General features: G+C 48.1%; 1 protein-coding gene across 3 annotated transcripts; it reads left to right on the top strand.

Moving 5' to 3' along the window:
• Window positions 1-10927: 10927 nt before the first annotated feature.
• VPS37C (VPS37C subunit of ESCRT-I) lies at window positions 10928-17243 on the top strand. 3 transcript variants are annotated; one of them, XM_045016896.1, is made up of 5 exons: window positions 10928-11104; window positions 13472-13586; window positions 13686-13857; window positions 14727-14809; window positions 15073-17243. In XM_045016896.1, the coding sequence occupies exons 2-5, from the start codon at window positions 13494-13496 to the stop codon at window positions 15793-15795; spliced, it is 1071 nt and encodes a 356-aa protein (XP_044872831.1). In that variant the 5' UTR covers window positions 10928-11104; window positions 13472-13493; the 3' UTR covers window positions 15796-17243. The 3 variants fall into 3 exon arrangements, with proteins under 3 accessions (XP_044872831.1, XP_044872830.1, XP_044872832.1); XM_045016895.1 differs by lacking the exon at window positions 10928-11104 and adding an exon at window positions 11192-11708; XM_045016897.1 differs by lacking the exon at window positions 10928-11104 and adding an exon at window positions 11803-12168.
• Window positions 17244-17766: the final 523 nt, after the last annotated feature.

Below are 17766 nucleotides of genomic sequence, written 5' to 3' on the forward strand. Positions count from 1 at the left end.
AGACTAGAGAAGGAGGGTAGACTGCCTCCATTCCCGGCTAAACCCTGGGGATTATTTTGCCCCATAACCGTGGGTTCGCCCTAGCTAAAGATCCAGCCGATGAGGAGGCCTTCTGTCTCTAGGTGGATTACGGCGAACTTCTGGTGTTATTGCACCCGAAAGCACTAGGGGCTCAGGGTCCGCAGCACGAACAGGTGAGGAGGTGGTATCAGCTCGTGCTGGGCAAAGGGGTATCTCAGCCGCCGGCAGTAATGGAGGAGAACAGTCAGACACAGGTGACTCGTGATTCGGTCCCTCACCAGAAGAGGTGAAGTCAGACTCCTCAACTGCAGATGGGTCCTGAGGACTGGCATGACCTGGCAACAGCTGATCTACATGTCGCCGCCAGGTAAGATTCTCTGCAGTCCGGACTGTGTAGGAAACAGGTCCTGTTTGAGTGATGACTGTGGCCGGGACCCATTTAGCTCTGGAAGTATAATTCCGAGCCAAAACTGGCTGTCCCGGGCTAAAGGTTCGGTCTTTTGCTCTGGGTGCCCGTCTGATGACTTGATATTGCTGCTGATGTTGCACAATTTGTCGGGGTTCAGAAGGTTTCAGCAGATCAAAGCAAGTGCGCAGCTGTCGTCCCATCATTAGAAAGGCCGGAGATGCGTGGGTCGTAGCATGAGGTGTGTTTCTGTAGGAAAGTAAAAAGGTATCCAGACGCTTTTGAATGGAGTGTTGTCCCCTTGCTGATTTCAAAGCGTTTTTCATTGTCTGCACAAATCTTTCAGCTAATCCGTTGGTGGACGGATGATATGGTGCTGACGTGATGTGGTGTATCCCATTTGCCTTCATAAAATTTTGAAACTCCTGAGAAACGAACTGCGGTCCGTTGTCGCTCACAAGTTGTTCTGGCAGACCAAAACGACTAAAGAGTCCTCGTAGTTTTTGGATAGTACTCTCTGCAGAAGTGGACTGCATTATAGAGACTTCTGGCCATTTAGAATGGGCATCTATTGCCACCAAGAACATGCTTCCTTCAAGGGGGCCAGCAAAGTCAACGTGAATACGTTGCCACGGGTTTTCAGGCCAGTCCCATGGGTGTAGGGGTGCCCACTGGGGTGCATTCCTCACACCCTGAAATGACATACAAGCTTTTGCCTTCTCTTCAATAGCGCTGTCCAGTCCAGGCCACCAAAAATAGCTTCGTGCAATTTCCTTCATGCGCACTATTCCACAGTGACCGGAATGTAGCTGTTCTAACATCTGTGATCTCAGTGGTGGTGGAATAATGACACGTCTCCCCCACAACAAACAACCAGATTGGACCGATAACTCCGTCCGCTTGGACATGTAGGGAACAAGGTCGGATGAGACCGGAGAGGTTTGTCGAGATTTTCCATGCATCACCAGGTCCATAACGTGGGACAATACTGGGTCAACGCGAGTTGCCTTCTTTATCTGAGTAGCAGTGATGGGTGTATTCTCTACCTGTTCAAAGTAGAAGATTTCCTTTTGGGCACTATCTTGGTGTTTGACTGGCAAAGGCAACCTTGAGAGGCCATCTGCATTGCCGTGCAGAGTGGATTTCCGATATTTGATTTCATATGTGTGTGCTGAAAGTAACAATGCCCAACGTTGCATACGACTAGCAGCTAATGGGGGAATGCCTGTGTAGGGTCCAAAAATTGATGTCAGAGGTCGATGGTCTGTGAGAAGAGTAAATTTTCGCCCAAACAGGTACTGATGAAACTTCCGAATTCCAAAAACAATTCCTAATGCCTCACGTTCGATTTGGGCGTAGTTAGTTTCTGCTTTGCTTAGAGTGCGTGAAGCAAAAGCAATAGGTCTCTCTTCTCCTGAAGGCATAATATGTGACACGACTGCTCCCACTCCATAAGGGGAGGCATCGCAGGCCAATTGCAGTGGTAAGGATGGATCAAAGTGTGTTAGAACTTCAGAATTTAGCAATGCATCCTTAGCTTTGTTAAACGCAACATCACAGGCTTCAGTCCACTTCCAGGCCTTGTTCTGCCCAAGGAGCTCATGAAGTGGTTTTAGCAGTGTGGCTAACTGTGAGATGAACTTTCCATAATAGTTCAGGAGTCCTAGAAACGAGCGCAGCTGGCTTACATTTCGAGGTGGGGGAGCCTCCACAATAGCTTTAACTTTTGCAGGGGCCTTATGAAGACCTGCAGAATCAATGATGTGTCCCAAATATTCAACAGAGGGCTTGAAGAATTCACACTTGTCTTTGCGAACTCGTAGGCCATACTCTTCCAGTCTTTGTAGGGTAGCCTCTAAATTCTTTAAGTGATCCTCTTCATTTCTTCCAGTGACCAGGATATCATCCAGATAGCACTGAACTCCTGACAAGCCACACAAGATCTGGTCCATAGCCCTCTGGAACAGGGCGGGAGCAGATGTTATTCCAAAGGGTAGGCGACAGTATCGATAAAGCCCCTTATGAGTCACAATAGTCAACAGCTCTTGGGACTTTTCATTGACGTGCATCTGTAAATATGCTTGACTCAGATCAATCTTACTGAACTTTTGTCCCCCAGCCAGGCCTGCGAAGAGGTCATCGATGCGGGGAAGCGGGTATTGCTCTGCACACAACGCTGGGTTGACAGTGACTTTAAAATCACCGCAAATCCGGAGAGAGACATCTTTCTTCACGATTGGAACGATAGGAGTGGCCCATGAGCTATGGGTAACTGGTATTAGGACTCCATTGGTGACCAGGCGCTCCAGGTCTGCTTCAACCTTTGGCCTGATGGCATATGGCACAGTTCGGGCTTTCAGATATTTTGGTGGACTGTCAGGTTTAATGTTCAATGTCACAGTGATTCCCTTCATACTTCCCAAATCATCTCCAAAAACAGCAGCATGTTTCCTTAGAATAGGGGTTAGACTGGTTTCTTCTTTAGTCATCCGGTGCACTTCTGCCCAGTTCAGTTAAATCTTCCCAAGCCAAGACCTACCCATTAAGGCTGGGTAGTCACCTCTCACCACAAACAGTGGCAATTTAGCTGCCTGTCCATTGAGCTCCACCTTAACATCAATAGTGCCCAACATGGGCACAGCTTCACCTGTATACGTCTTCAGAACAGTTTTTGTTGCCTTAAGCGGAAGATGCTGTAGCTTTTCCTTATACACAGTCTCAGGAACCAGCGAGACAGCTGCACCGGTGTCTAGTTCCATGCGTATAGGTTTGCCCTCCAATAAGGGGGTTACCCAGTATTCATGTGAGCCCGCTGCCAAAGACAAAACATGCAGTGGCACTTCCTCTTGTGAGAAGGTGTCACCTTGATCATCCTGGATCTGCTCTAGGGTATGCAAGGTTCCTCTTTTTGTCGGCCAGACCACAGGCCTCTTTTTCTTTTGTTTACAGGCATACTCAATGTGTCCCTTTTTGCCACAGTGTCGACACACCAGGTCCTTACACCAGCATTCTGATGCCTGGTGACCCAGCTTACCACAGCGGTAACATTCTTGACTCTGCACCGTTTTGTGGGTCAGTTCTTGTGACACTTTTTGCACCCTAGGGGATGCACCGATGTATTGTGCCTCCCTTGTAGCCAGTTCCATGGAGACAGCAATATCAACAGCCTTCTGTAATGTAAGCTGAGCCTCTGTCAGTAGGCGCTTCCGTATAGCTTCACTGCAGAGGCCACACACTAACCTGTCACGCAGGGCATCATTTAACATCTCTTTAAATTCACAGTGTTCTGCTAGCTTTTTTAAAATGGCTACAAATTGTACAACTGTTTCATCTTCCTTTTGGTCTCTTTTGTGGAACCTATATCTTTCAGCAATTACCAGTGGTTTTGGGGAGAAATGAGACCCCAGGATTTCCACAATGTCACTGTAAGATTTAGTCTCAGGCTTAACAGGGTGTAGTAAGCTGCGTAGCAGAGAGTAGGTTTTAGCCCCTACAACAGTTAAGAATATTGGCACCTTCTTCGCTTCTGTAATGTCATTTGCAATACCAAAAAGCTCAAAACGCTCAGTATACACATGCCACTGCTCTGTATTCTCATCAAAAGGCTCCAGGGGCCTGGTCAGAGTAGCCATGATTTTTAGTTTCACTTTCACAGTCAGTGCAAACAAGCAGCTTTTTTTGTTTGTTTGTTCTTTACCTTAACTTCTACTTCCTTCTGTTACTGGAGCAGCACCAGGATCCCACCCTCGTCGCCAGTGTTATATCCTTGGGGCAGCCGGTGTAGGAAGCAATCACTTGAGGCCAGAGAGCAGGCAGCTAACCAAAACCTCCATTTTATTTACAGATATACAGAGAGCTCACTCAGCTGGTTGAAACCGGCTGAGCTAACCCATAATAATCTAACTCAGTTGCCATAGCAACAAAAACCATGACAACCAAATACACAACACTGTTCTATCTGTCTCAACTGTGTCATCATTTTATATTGTCCTGTCTGAACTTTCTATATGCTTTTTTTTAACTTTACAACTTCATTCATTATTTTTTTAACTACACATTCATTGATGCTCACTGACACTTGTTTACTTCAGAGTTACTGGCTGCTGAGACATATTATGTGACCCTAAGCTTCCAATCATATGTGGTCTACAGCTTCCGATGGTGGAGTGACTTTTGCTTATTCAAAAATGTAGGTCACGAATAAAAAATGTAGTCTGGGGAATTTCTCTGGTATCACCTGCTCTGATTCACTGTCGCTGACTGACAGACCAATTAAGGTCTGAACCAGTGCCCAGTAAAGACTCCCATTGACTCCAGTGGGCTTTGGATCAGGCTGTTCTTTGCAAAGTCAAGTCCATTTCTTGCAATAACATTTCTCTGACCTGGTTATTGGCTATGCCAAAAATAAGTCTGTCTATGATTAGTCCATCTGGTATTTGTCCAAGTTCACATGACCTTGTGTTATATGATAGTCAGTGGTCTCAGATGGCCCCTTGATCTTTGCAGAGAAAATGCACCTTTCCCAGTTGACATATTTGTATGAATCACAGTATTCCTGGAATGCTTGATGTGATGTTTCACTCCATAATCTTTTATGAAAATATGCTTATGAGTGTCAATATAATGTAACTGGAATATGCTTGTCGCACAAGGTCTCTTGTAAGGTATCATTATAAAGCTTATAATCTACTGAGTATGTTCATCCTATTTGTATAAATGTATCGTTGTATTTGAAACTAGAAATATGAAATATAACTCTGAGCTCCCATTGTAATTATGCAACGTGCGGGCCATTAATGGTGGTTTGGAATCATGATGGCTCCCATCAACTAGGACAATTGGTTGTAAATGAGTCTGTTTACTTGCAAGACTTCCTGTGAGTCAGGCCAGGAGGAATGAAGGTTTAGGGTCTCACAAGACATGTGACCATGTCACCTGGTACTGGAATCCATCTTAAACCTGGGGCTTTTCCATTTAGAAGGAGGGGTGGGGACCCAGACAGACAAGATTCCCGCCTTCTGCCAAAGCTATAAACAGAACAGAACAAAGGAGGCTTCCAGTCATGAGAAAACCCCTAGTTTCCACCTAAGATGGCTATTGGAACTAACGAACATTGTACCAGTGGAAAGGATTGGGCCCAGACTAGGAAGGAGTCCAGTCTGTGAAAGAAGCTTTTTGGAACATCTCTGAGGGTGAGATTTTACCTGTAATCAGTTTCTTAATGTATTAGGCTTAGACTTGCACGTTTTTGCTTTATTTTGCTTGGTGACTTATGTTGTTCTGTCTGTTATTACTTGGAACCACTTAAATAGACTCATAGACTTTAAGGTCAGAAGGGACCATTATGATAATCTAGTCTAACCTCCTGCACAATGCAGGCCACAGAATCTCACCCACTCACTCCTGTAATAAACCCCTAACCTATGTCTGAGTTATTGAAGTCCTCAAATTGTGGTTTGAAGACCTCAAGCTGCAGAGAATCCTCCAGCAAGTGACCCGTGCCCCATGCTGTAGAGGAAGGCGAAAAAACCTCCAGGACCTCTGCCAATCTTCCCTGGAGGAAAATTCCTTCCCGACCCCAAATATGGCGATCAGTTAAACCCTGAGCATGCGGGCAAGACTCACCAGCCAGCACCCAGGAAAGAATTCTCTGTAGTAACTCAGATCCCACCCCATCTAACATCCCATCACAGACAACTGGCCATACTTACCTGCTGATAATCAAAGATCAATTGCCAAATTAATTGCCAAAATTAGGCTATCCCATCATACCATCCCCTCCATAAACTTATCAAGCTTAGTCTTAAAGCCAGATATGTCTTTTGCCTCCACTACTCCCTTTGGAAGGCTGTTCCAGAACTTCACTCCTCTAATGGTTAGAAACCTTCATCTAATTTCAAGTCTAAACTTCCTAGTGTCCAGTTTATATCCATTCGTTCTTGTGTCCACATTGGTACTAAGCAGGGGCGGCTCCAGGAATTGCGCCGCCCCAAGCAGGGCGGCACGCCGCGGGGAGCGCTCTGGCGGTTGCCGATCCCGCGGCTCTGGTGGACCTCCTGCAGACGTGCCTGCGGAGGGTCCACCGGAGCCGCCTGCCGCCCTCCTGCGGCACGCCGCCCCAAGCATGCGCTTGGCGCGCTGGGGTCTGGAGCCGGCCCTGGTACTAAGCTTAAATAATTCCTCTCTCTCCCTAATATTTATCCCTCTGATATATTTATAAAGAGCAATCATATCCCCCCTCAGCCTTCTTTTGGTTAGGCTAAACAAGCCAAGCTCTTTGAGTCTCCTTTCATAAGACAGGTTTTCCATTCCTCAGATCATCTTAGTAGCCCTTATTTGTATCTGTTCCGGTTTGAATTCATCCTTCTTAAACATGGGAGACCAGGACTGCACACAATATTCCAGATGAGGTCTCACCAGTGCCTTGTATAACAGTACTAACACCTCCTTATTTTTAGATCCTACTTTTTATACTTAATAAAATAACTCTTATTTATTAGTAAACCCAGAGTAAATGATCAATACCTGGGGGAGCAAACAGCTGTGCATATATCTCTATCAGTGTTATAGAGGGCAGACAATGTATGAGTTTACCCTGTATAAGCTTTATACAGAGTAAAATGGATTTATTTGGGGTTTGGATTCCATTGGGAACTGGGTATCTAGGACATAGGTGACCTATTGAGCAGTTTTTGGTTAAAGTCTGCAGCTTTGGGGGCGTGGACCAGACCTTGGTCTGTGTTGCAGCAGGCTAGCATGTCTGGCTCAACAAGGCAGGGTTCTGGAGTCCCAAGCTGGTAGGGAAAACAGGCTCAGAGGTAACTTCAGCATGTCAGGTGACAGTTCCAAGGGGAATTCTGTGACCGAACCCATCACACCTGAATAACTCTCAACAGTTTACAGTGTCCTTGGTGTTCTCATTTTGGAGATTTTCAATGCCACTGGGCCTGCCATGTAGAGGATTTCACCCTTTCTTGTCAACACCCCTTGCTTTCATGGGAATTTGGGAGCACTTTCGGCACCACTGCCCATTTTCTCTTAAAGACAACAGAGTCGGGGGCTTCATTCACTCCATTTTTGCCAAGGAGTTAACTTGGAGTTAACAAGGAGTTAATAGGGGTCTAACACAGCCATTGTGGGAAGAGACTTTCCTGGCTCATCATATGATCTGCGTCAATCAAGGTTATACATACCATTGTCACATGGTGGAGGTTGATATTCAATGCCTATAGTGTCTAATGTTATAATTTATTTATATTGCAATGGCATCTAAATGCACCAGTCATGGATCAGGATGCCAATCTTCTAGGCACTGTATACCTATCCCCTCATCACATCTTTATCTAATTCCACCCCTCTAGTTCTGTGCCTTCTATATCTTTACTCTCCATCTGCATCTCCATGCTCATTGTGCTTATTTTGCCCCAGGGCAGTCTCCTTTGCTGTTCTTCTTTGTTACTGACAGGACTGGACTTGGCAGGAATGTTTCTGATAGGAATTAGCTTTACTGAGCACAGAGGCATGGAACAAAAATGGGTTAATCAGTGCAAGATTAGCTGTGTATTGGGAAATCTAGCTTCACAGGGAGCCTCCTTGTTCTGCTGGAAGGTCCCAGCATTGCGGGAAATCATCCAGCTCTGAAGAGACACCAAAGACAAAAGCCTTGCATACACTGGGGTTTTGGCTCAATTTCAGCCACCAGTGTAAAACCCTAGTGTAGACAAGCAAAACTGCTATTTGTATTGATGGAGCTGACCCTGGTTTTGAGCAGCTACAGGAATGGCTGGGCCTGTTAGCTGTACCCAGAGCAAATCCCTACACAAACACTGATGTAAAGAAGGGGAGTGAAGAGAGTGATAGGAAAGCACTGACTGGATCTGCTGTTGTTCAATTGTGCAGTGAGTCAGCTAACTGGGGAAGCAATTATATAGTGAATCAATTATGATCTGCAGCAATAACACAAGGAATCAATAATGAAACAATTATGCCGGGATTCCATTAATGAAAGAGTCAGTTGTACACCAAATCAATTATGCAGAGGGCAGTCAAGGGAATGGGGACAACAGCCAGCTAGTCGGGAGCTGATACTACCAGGTCTAGACAATCAGGGATTAAGTGATGTCAATAGTCAAGTAAAGTTGTAAAGATATGACTACAACTCTGGTGTTGGTTGGGTGCCCGGTTCCTCCAGCCCAGCAGGAGACAGGGAGACGATAGCACTGGCATGGTGATGCCTGGAAGAAGAGGTAGCGAGGGCCTACAGGAGTCTCATCAGCAACACCTTCATGATTGGGAGCAAAGGGGAAGGTTGGGAAGGATCTGGATCCCATGAAGGCTAAATCCACCAACTCTCTCCTCACCCCCAAACAAACAAAAAATCCTAGATGAACATTAAATGAAATCTGAATCCCAGGGTCCCTGTTTCCCTTGATCGTTTCTAACCACATCTCCCAAAATCTAGATGAGGAGGTGGGGATGGAGGCAGAGGTATCGTTCCCAGCTCCCTTTGTTTCTGATGAGTAAACAGAAAAGGTCTGGGCCCAGGGGCCTGAAGCCTGTTAGCACTGCTGCTGCATGATCACATCTGGTACCAAGTGTTTCCCAAATAGCCCCTGCCGGGCTAATCCATGTGTGGAAAATGCCTCGTCAGCGATACCATCGAGCGGGGGTCCTGGCGGCAGCTCGGTGTTGCGTGTGCTGTGGTTATCTCAGCATGATGGTGCTTGCTCTAGGTACCACGGTTGTCTCTGGGTTCACGCCTGCCCACACCAGGCAGGGAGGGTCTGGAAACGAATTAACTCTTCCTGTGCCAAGGCTATGCCGCGCCCAGGAGTTAATGAAGCAGGGAGTCAGCTGGGGCCTGGGAGGGTTGTGGCATATCCCGGAACCATGGGCAGGGCCTAGGGGAAGGGAATGGAGGTGTCTCCCTACCAAACATGCTAGGCCCCTCAGCTCCAGAACAACAGTGCTCTGCGCCAGGGCCAGATTAACCTTTTGTGGGCCTGGCACCAAACATATTTGTGGGTCCCCATGGGGGCAATGGAGCATGGTGCAGGAGGGGTTGGTCCACGGAGCGAGGGGCTGGCCTGGGGCCTAGCATGGGTGGTCCTGCTCTGCCAAGCCCAGTGCAAAGGCACTATTTACAAACCGGCAGTTGCCATATGCACAGTGGCCCACCTAGCCCTGTGCTGCCCGTGTGCCCCTTCCCTTCAGGGATGGGCCCATGCCATGCCACAGAGCCCCTCCCCGCAACACTGAACAGTCCTCTGATTCCCTATGGCCAGAGCTCCCCAGATCCTGCCACAAATGCACAGCGCCCTGCACAACACCACACCTGCCCAGCACCCCGTTCACAGCCCCACAACTGCCTAGCACCCCACACAGAACCCCCATTCCCTAGTGCCCCAGCACACAGATCTTCCCCACCCCCACACAGCCCAGCAACCCCCACCACCTATATCCTCCAGACAACCCCTCAATTATGGAGATATCCTAGCTCCTAGAACTGGTCATCGAAAGGTCATCGAGTCCAGCCCCCTGCCTCCACTACCAGGACCAAGTACTGATTTTTCCCCCCAGCTCCCTAGGTGGCCCCCTCAAAGATTGAACTCACAACCCTGTGTTTAGCAGGCCAATGCTCAAACCACTGAGCTATCCCCTCCCCCATGCTCTGCCTCCCGGCCACATTCACCAGCCCTGCTGGGAGGCAACTATCTGCTGGTTTGAGTTGCCAGTGCAGGTCCCGGGGCAGGGAATAGTTCTGGCCCCTCAGGAGGGGTGCGATCAGCCAGGCCAGGGTCTGCCCTAGCCAGCCTCCCTCAGGACCCACTTGCCTGGAGGGGCCCAGCCAAGCCCCCACAATGTCCCCCACCCCCACCTGCCTGGGACTGGCCAGGCTTCTGCACCAGTCCCAAGTGCCTCAGCTCCAGGGAGACAGGTGTGGCCCCAAAGGTGGTGGGAAGCAGAGATGGGAGCCCCAGGTTCACTGCTGTCTGGCCAGGGGGCAGAGAGAAGCCAGCAGGTAGGGCCAAGGGGTGAAGAGGCGCTAGCAGTGGGGAGAGCCAGCAGCCTGGTGGGGTCTCAGGGTGCAGTGCATGGACCTGGCTCCATGGCGCCACTGGCGTAGGGTGACCAGATGTCCCATTTTTAAAGGGACAGTCCCACTTTTGGGAACTTTTTCTTATATAGGCACCTATTTATCCCCCACCCCGTTTTTTCACAGTTGCTGTCTGGTCACCCTACGCTGGCGCCATTGTAAACCCAGCACTGGCTCTGCCCCCACACGGCTGATGGTGACAGCCGAGCCCTGGAGGGTTCGGCCTCTTGTGTCCAGGGGGGATTAGCCCAGGTCAGAGCTGGGCCAGATCTAGGATTTACCCTCCCCCCATCCTGGGCGCGCGCTCTCGGGGGAGGGGCGCTTAGTGACAGCAGCTTAAGGCCAAGTCCCGCCCCTCCTGTGGGAGAGCGCTCGGCTGACTCCCGCCCCGCCCCCTCCGCAGCCTCACTATGGAACAAAGATGGCGCGCGGCTGAAAGCGTCCAACGCCGGGCTAGCTGCAGGAGCGTACCATTCTCCCAGGGGCGATCACCTTCTTCCCCCCTACCTACACAGCAATGGTGAGGCTCACTTCCGGACGAGGGCCGGAACCCGGAAGTGTGTGGCATTGGAGGCTCACAGGTGAGTAGTCTCTGATTATCAGCTCTTTATCGCTTAACCCTTTCCCGGGCTAGGTCTCGCGAGAACAGGGGGGTTTGGCTCTCTTCTTTTCCCGCTCTCAGCTGCGACAGGGGTGTGAGGCTAGAACGGACTGTGCGCGCGACCATGCACCGACGTTCCATACGCCCCGCCTTCCCCTCTCGCGCGTCGATCTCTCTCCCCTCTCCAGGTGGCGTGGCACATGCATCAGCCCCAAATGTCCAGCCCAGCGCGTGGTGCCCTTCGCCGGTGGTGGGGGGAGGGGAGAGGCTGTTACGCCGCGAGGCCCCCTGACTGTCTTGGCCCACACCCCACCCAGCTCTCGCACCCACACACCCGGGGCAGTGCCATCAGGGTGGGTAACTCTTGCGCTGATGTGCCCAGCGCTGGCCCTTCCTCATGTGGGTGACTTGCATCAGTGTCCAGTGCAGTCCCCGTGTGGGTGAATTATGCCAGCACACCCAGCTGCACCCTGTGTTCACGACTCACACCATGCTCTGCCCCCCTGGGAGTGGGCTGTACCCAATGTGCCTAACACCAGCCTTAAGTGGATGACTCATGCCAACACTCCTGTTGCTGCTGCCAGGTGAGTGACTTGTGCCATTGCAGCCAGGGCTGCCCCATGCACGTGACTTGCACCAACCCTCCCAGACCTGGCCTGTGTGGGTGACTCATGCCATCACGCTCTGTGGATCTGACCCCATGGGCCGCCTCATAAACCACTTGCTTTCGCTATTACTAATGAATGGCTCTCATCAGCTGAGAAATAACATTGCTACTCATCAAAGGGTTTACTAAATAGGTCCCCCCGCCCCTTCACACTGGGCTTTCCAGGCTTCTGATTCTAGGGCCTCTTCAGCAGAAGCCAGTTCTACCAGTGAACATCCTCTATTGAAATTATTCTGATATAGGTGTGGCCATGCCATTAGAATTGCGTTTGTTCTCTAGGAGATTATAGAAACGCTGAAACAGGGGGTAGGGTTTCCAGCTGCCCTAGTTCTCACTACCCTGTATCATTCATCTTGTGAGTGTGGCTCCTGGGACAGGTAAGAGCCCTGAGTTTGTTTCAGAGTCTACAGCGTGATGGCAAAATTTGCTGATGCACATATGCCTTCTGGTTTCACAGCATGATTATTAGATGGGTTTGGTTGTGAGACTGATGCAGCATCTCCAGAGGCAGAATCTATGAGATGCTTCACTTGAACCAGGGGTAGAACAGACAGCTGCAGTTAGTACTAGGTTAAAATCTGCACTAGTTGTCTCATTGGTCCCTTTTCACACCTCTGCAGGAATGTACCTTTTTTTCCCCCCCATGTTTAGTTTGTATTTGTTCACAGTTACTGTGTATAGCACTTTTCTGACAAAGTATAATCTTAATGTGTAACAAAGCTAAATGGCACAAGACAGCCAGAGCATATATAAATGATGGAAAAGAGTGCTGCAAAGGGTTTATTCCACTGACCTCAGTAGAGTTAATCCTGATTTACAAAGGTGTAAGAGCCCAGTGCATGGAAAAGATGAAAGTATTTATTCATAAAGGGAAAAGAAAGGAAAGAGAAATTCAGGTGTGACTTAGGCAAGAAAATACAAACTTATTGTCAGACCTAATTTGAAAAGGTAGGGAGATACAGGTAGGGTGTTCCAGGTGTCAGGAGTGCCAGCATGGAAAGCATTTACATCAGGTGATGTGTAGAGGATTAGCATGAAAATAAGCAGGGAAGTGTGTGCAGAGATAGACGATTGGTTTTAAGAACAAAGGGGGATCATATTGAGCAGAATCCTGAACTAAATGGCCAGCTAATGAAGTTGTTTAAGAATTGGGTTGATATAACCACACCATTTGGTATGGCTGAGAAGGTATTTTTCTCCACTTTTAAATGCCTTTGTCTTGGCACAGTGGAGGAATCACCTCCCTCTTTTGTACCTGAAATGGAAATGCAATGTTGTTGTAGCCATGTTTGTCTCAGGATATTAGAGAGACAAGGTAGATGGATAATATCTTTTATTGGACCAACTTCTCTTGGTGAGAGTGACAAGCTTTTGAGCTTAACTCTCTTGCCAGCAAATGTTGGTCCAAAAAAAGATATTACCTCACTCACCTTGTCTCCCTGAAATGGAAAGACAGTTGCCAACATCAAAATGGCTAGATCTGCTGTTTTTTCTTTTTCTCTCTGTCCTCAGACTCTCCGTTGTCTATAGTGTGACAGAATCCTCCCCACCACTGTTGGTTGACATCATTTATCAAAGCCTCTTGTTCAGTCTGTCATGAGATTAAGATCTATATATTGTCAATGTGCAGCTGGCTTTGTGAAACCTAGTAATTGTCCATTTACATTCCTCATCTCTTAGGAATTCACATTCCCCAGTGAAAATGGAGACATTAAGGGACTTATCTGTGAATGAGCTCCAGGAGCTGCAGGAGAATTCTGAGGAGATCCAGCGTCTGGCACTGGAATCAACAGAGGTAAACATTAACATGCATGCTGCAGGGTGAGGAAAGTGTGTGGATGTAGATAGGAGGTACTGCTCCTCATTGGCTGTGGCTTTTGATCTCCCTTCTCAGGTCCAGGAACTACAGCTGGAAAGGGAGATGGCCTTGGCCACAAACCGAAGCCTGGCAGAGCAGAACCTGGAGTTCCAGACACCGTTGGAAACTGGCCGCACAAACCTTTCCGACAGATACCAGAAGCTGCAGAAGCTGGCAGAACAGTGCCAGGAGCAGAAGGCAAAACTGGGTATATGTCTCCCAAACCACCCACCCTCCTGAGTGCAGTCAGGTCGTCTGTAACCAGGGCTTCTTCCCATCCTCCCCTCCACCCCCTTCCTGCCCAGCAGACTGAGTTGCTCCCTTTCTATACAAGGGGTCTGTATTCTGAATCTGTTTTCTCCTGGTTTCAGAGTAGCAGCTGTGTTAGTCTGTATCCGCAAAAAGAACAGGAGTACTTGTGGCACCTTAGAGACTAACAAATTTATTTCAGCATGAGCTTTTGTGAGCTACAGCTCACTTCTTCGGATGCACAGACTGGAACACACAGACAGGAGATATTTATACATACAGAGAACATGAAAAGGTGGAAGTATGCATACCAACAGGAAGAGTCATCTGTTGGTATGCATATTTCCACCTTTTCATGTTCTCTGTATGTATAAATATCTCCTGTCTGTGTGTTCCATTCTATGCATCCGAAGAAGTGAGTTGTAGCTCATGAAAGCTCATGCTGATAAATGTGTTTGTCTCTAAGGTGCCACAAGTACTCCTGTCTTCTCCTGGTGTTTGTTCAGACTAACCTGGAAAGAATAGAGGTGATTCCCTAGTCAAAAGAGACTGCACAATGTTGGTTTCTCCTTCTGTTTTCTTCTTATATTAAAACTTCCCAAGGCAGCGAAGGTTCCCGTTGTGATTGTGAGGGGTTTAATAGAGTCTTGGTGGCACGGGGCAGGAAGGTGACATAGTTTCTACTTCTTTACGCTTTGCTGGGATCATGAGTCAGAGCATAGAGCTTTGGGATAGGTGCCTAGTATTGTCTCTGAGAGAGCTGGAGACATGGTAATTTTGCCTAGTTTCTGTATGTCACGTTTTGGTCATCACATTTTTCCTCCCCAGAGAAATTCTCTGCAGCGATGCATCCTGGGACCCTGTTAAATCTTCTGCAGGTGGAGGGCCAGAGGATCGAAGAGGAATCTGAGGTGATTCTAAGATTTAAGTCCAAATTAAAATAAAATTGACTAATGGCAATCTCCCTGAAAATTTGAAATTATCCTCCCCAACCAGCACCCTAAATTGGAGATTCTCCCATAGATTGACACCATTGTCCTAAAGATTGGGATTATCACTCCTTTACGGTTGAGTGGTTTAACTGTTTCCATGTGATCTAGGCCATGTCTGAGCTGGAGCTGGTAGAGAACATTGGAGGGGGCAGCAGTGGTATTAGTGGTGTCTTGTGTTTCAGACTATGGCCGAGAAATTCCTGGAGGGCGAAGTGCCACTGGAGATATTTCTTGAGCAGTTTTCCTCCATGAGGAAGTTGTCCCACCTGCGACGGGTCAGAGTGGAAAAGCTCCAAGAGGTACTGAGGAAGTCTGAAGCTTCACAGGAACCAGCCAGTGACTCTCATTTTAACCACCAGCATCCTGCTCCTCACATAACTCCTGGGCCTGCTGATGAGCCTTTCCAATCAGGAACACCATCCTTCCCTTTGCCCTATAGTCCAGCCCCAGGCATGCCTGCAGGCCCTACAGCCCATGGAGCTCTCCAACCTGCTCCTTTCTCTGGAGCACCAGTTATAATGGGACCCCTCACCTCCTCTCAGCCAGGCACCCAACCCACATTTCCCTATAAACCAGCTCCTGGATACCCACCTGGAGGCTCGACACCAGGATACTCCCAGCCTCAGACAAGAGGCTTATCTTCAGCCCCAGGGTACCCTGGGTCTCCATGCAGAGGTCCACCACCTGCCTCAGGTTACCCTCAATCCCAGCCCAGAGCTCCATCTGGACTGGGGTACCCCCAGCCTCCATATTTCCCACCAGGAGGTGGAAGACCACAGTGTCCATACCCAACCCAGCCACCGCTACCTAGTTTCCCAATTCCATCCCAGCCTCCGTATCCCCCAGCTTCACAGTCTCCCTTTGGATACCCACCACCTCGAGGCCCTGCTTGGCCTGGATACTAGTCAGTACTTCTGGAGAGCTTGCTTCATCATCCTCTCCTGTGTCATGGTCTGAGATATCGATCCTTGCTGAGAAATAAGCCAAAGAAGTAAGAGCTGGGAGTGTTGTCCTCAGATCCATACATGTATAAGCATTATGTATGATGAGAGGTGTGGTTCTGGCGTCATATACACACTAGTAGCATAAGGTGTAAGACAAAGTGACACCGTAACAGGACATCCGAGGATTGCACTATTTTAGGTTTTGGTTAATGAATAATACTGTATGATGACTGCTGGCATTCTTCAGTGGCCACTTGTACTGATTGGTCACTCGAAGCCGTGTTAGAAAATACAAATAGTGGGCCAGATTCTCTGCTACTATAAATGGGCAAAACATGCACCAGCTGAGGACCTGTGTGTGAGATGCCTGTGTATATATGGATATATACCAAAAGAATTCTAAACACACAGGTTTGTGAGAGATGGAGTGAGAATCTCGAACAGTATTTGACCAGAAATGCTCATATTTCTTCCCAGGGAACTCACTTGGAAACTAGATTAGCAGAGTCAGCCAGATTCAGAATCAATGCATAATTTATCTTGTCAATGATAAGTGACTAGCTAGCATGTTGGGATAGATCAGCCCTTGATATGCCCCATGTCACTGTAGCATAACTCCAAAACCAGCTTCAGTCCTGCCATTCCCAGCACACTGCAGGGCCGTTTCCTTACCACTACAATTTTACTACAAAGCAAAGGTCCGTCCATTGCTGCCACTGTTTATCCACTTCAGCTGTTTCCAGCCTGCTCGTGGGGAAGGCCTCTTTAGCACTGGCCCCTTTTAGCTATGAGACAGGTTGAGCCCTCCTTTGCAGGATGTTGATTATCACAGAGAAGGCATCAGGGTCATGAAATATCCCTGGGATTCGATATGTGGAATATCAGTTCTGCCATGGAGATAAAATGGGTTGGCGTGATGCTTCTGGAGCTGCTAGCAATTTGGAGGCAAGGCAGCATGTGCCTTGACCTGTAGAAATCTGGGTGACTAAGCCTTATTTGCTGATTGATGGTGGAAACACTACTACTATCCAAACTTTGGTATTGGTTCAGTGAAACACTGAGGCATGTAAGGCCTCCTGCAATGCCTCTTCCTCCTCTCTAGTGACCTGCGGTAGGGTTGAAGGTATACTGGATCACGAAGCATCTAGTATCCCTTGCATTACCCCGCCCCCTGCCCCTTTCCTCTTATGTTGACCTGAGGAAACAATGGACCCAACAGAGAATGAAGGATTCTGAACATAAATGGTATTTTGCTTTGCTCTGCACTTACCTACCACATTCTGTTTGCTTGCCTGTAAGTTATTTATAAAGATAGATGACTAATGGACTAGACCAGGTTGAATGCTTTTGGAATTTGATGGAAACGATTCCCTATCTGTGATTAGAGTAATAAAACTTGATTAATTGCACACAGGGTTGCAGCTGTGATTGTTTTGCAACATGAAGTGGTTCCTGGTTGAAATTTTGTATTGATTTTGTTTTTTTGCCAACTCAGCATCCTTCCATTGATTTCCCTTTGATCATGTTCATATAATCTTTCCTCTTCTATCTCTTGCTGCCAAATTCTCTATGCATCATCCTTTCTGCCTTTCAGTCTGCAGCCTACCCTAGGCACCCATTTGTGCAATCCTCTTCTCCAGGGGCCGATTGATCTCATGCTTCAGCATCATTTCTCCTTTACCTTCCTCTTCTGTGCACTGTAGTTTCTATCCTCCATTTTCCCATCCTGCGCCTCATTCCTTTGTCTCATTCCCTTTCTGTCTTGGTTTAATACTGACCACCTCAACCCCCATTTCTGCAGCTTTGGGTGTCTCAAAGCTGACCTGAATGGACCCTCTCTCTCAGCTTGAATGAGAGGGTAATTCCCTCTCCATGGTTACACACACCCAGTCACAATTACAAACCCAGCAAAGATTATTGCCAAAGATTTTT

The sequence above is a fragment of the Mauremys mutica genome, chromosome 4, assembly GCF_020497125.1.
Source record: "Mauremys mutica isolate MM-2020 ecotype Southern chromosome 4, ASM2049712v1, whole genome shotgun sequence".
NCBI lineage: Eukaryota > Metazoa > Chordata > Testudines > Geoemydidae > Mauremys > Mauremys mutica.

Coding starts and splice junctions, on each gene's coding strand:
- VPS37C (XM_045016895.1), top strand. CDS start 11,572: ATGCCAGCACACCCAGCTGCACCCTGTGTTCACGACTCACACCATGCT. Junction 13,587..13,685: donor TGGCACTGGAATCAACAGAG/GTAAACATTAAC, acceptor CTCCCTTCTCAG/GTCCAGGAACTACAGCTGGA. Junction 13,858..14,726: donor GGAGCAGAAGGCAAAACTGG/GTATATGTCTCC, acceptor TTTCCTCCCCAG/AGAAATTCTCTGCAGCGATG.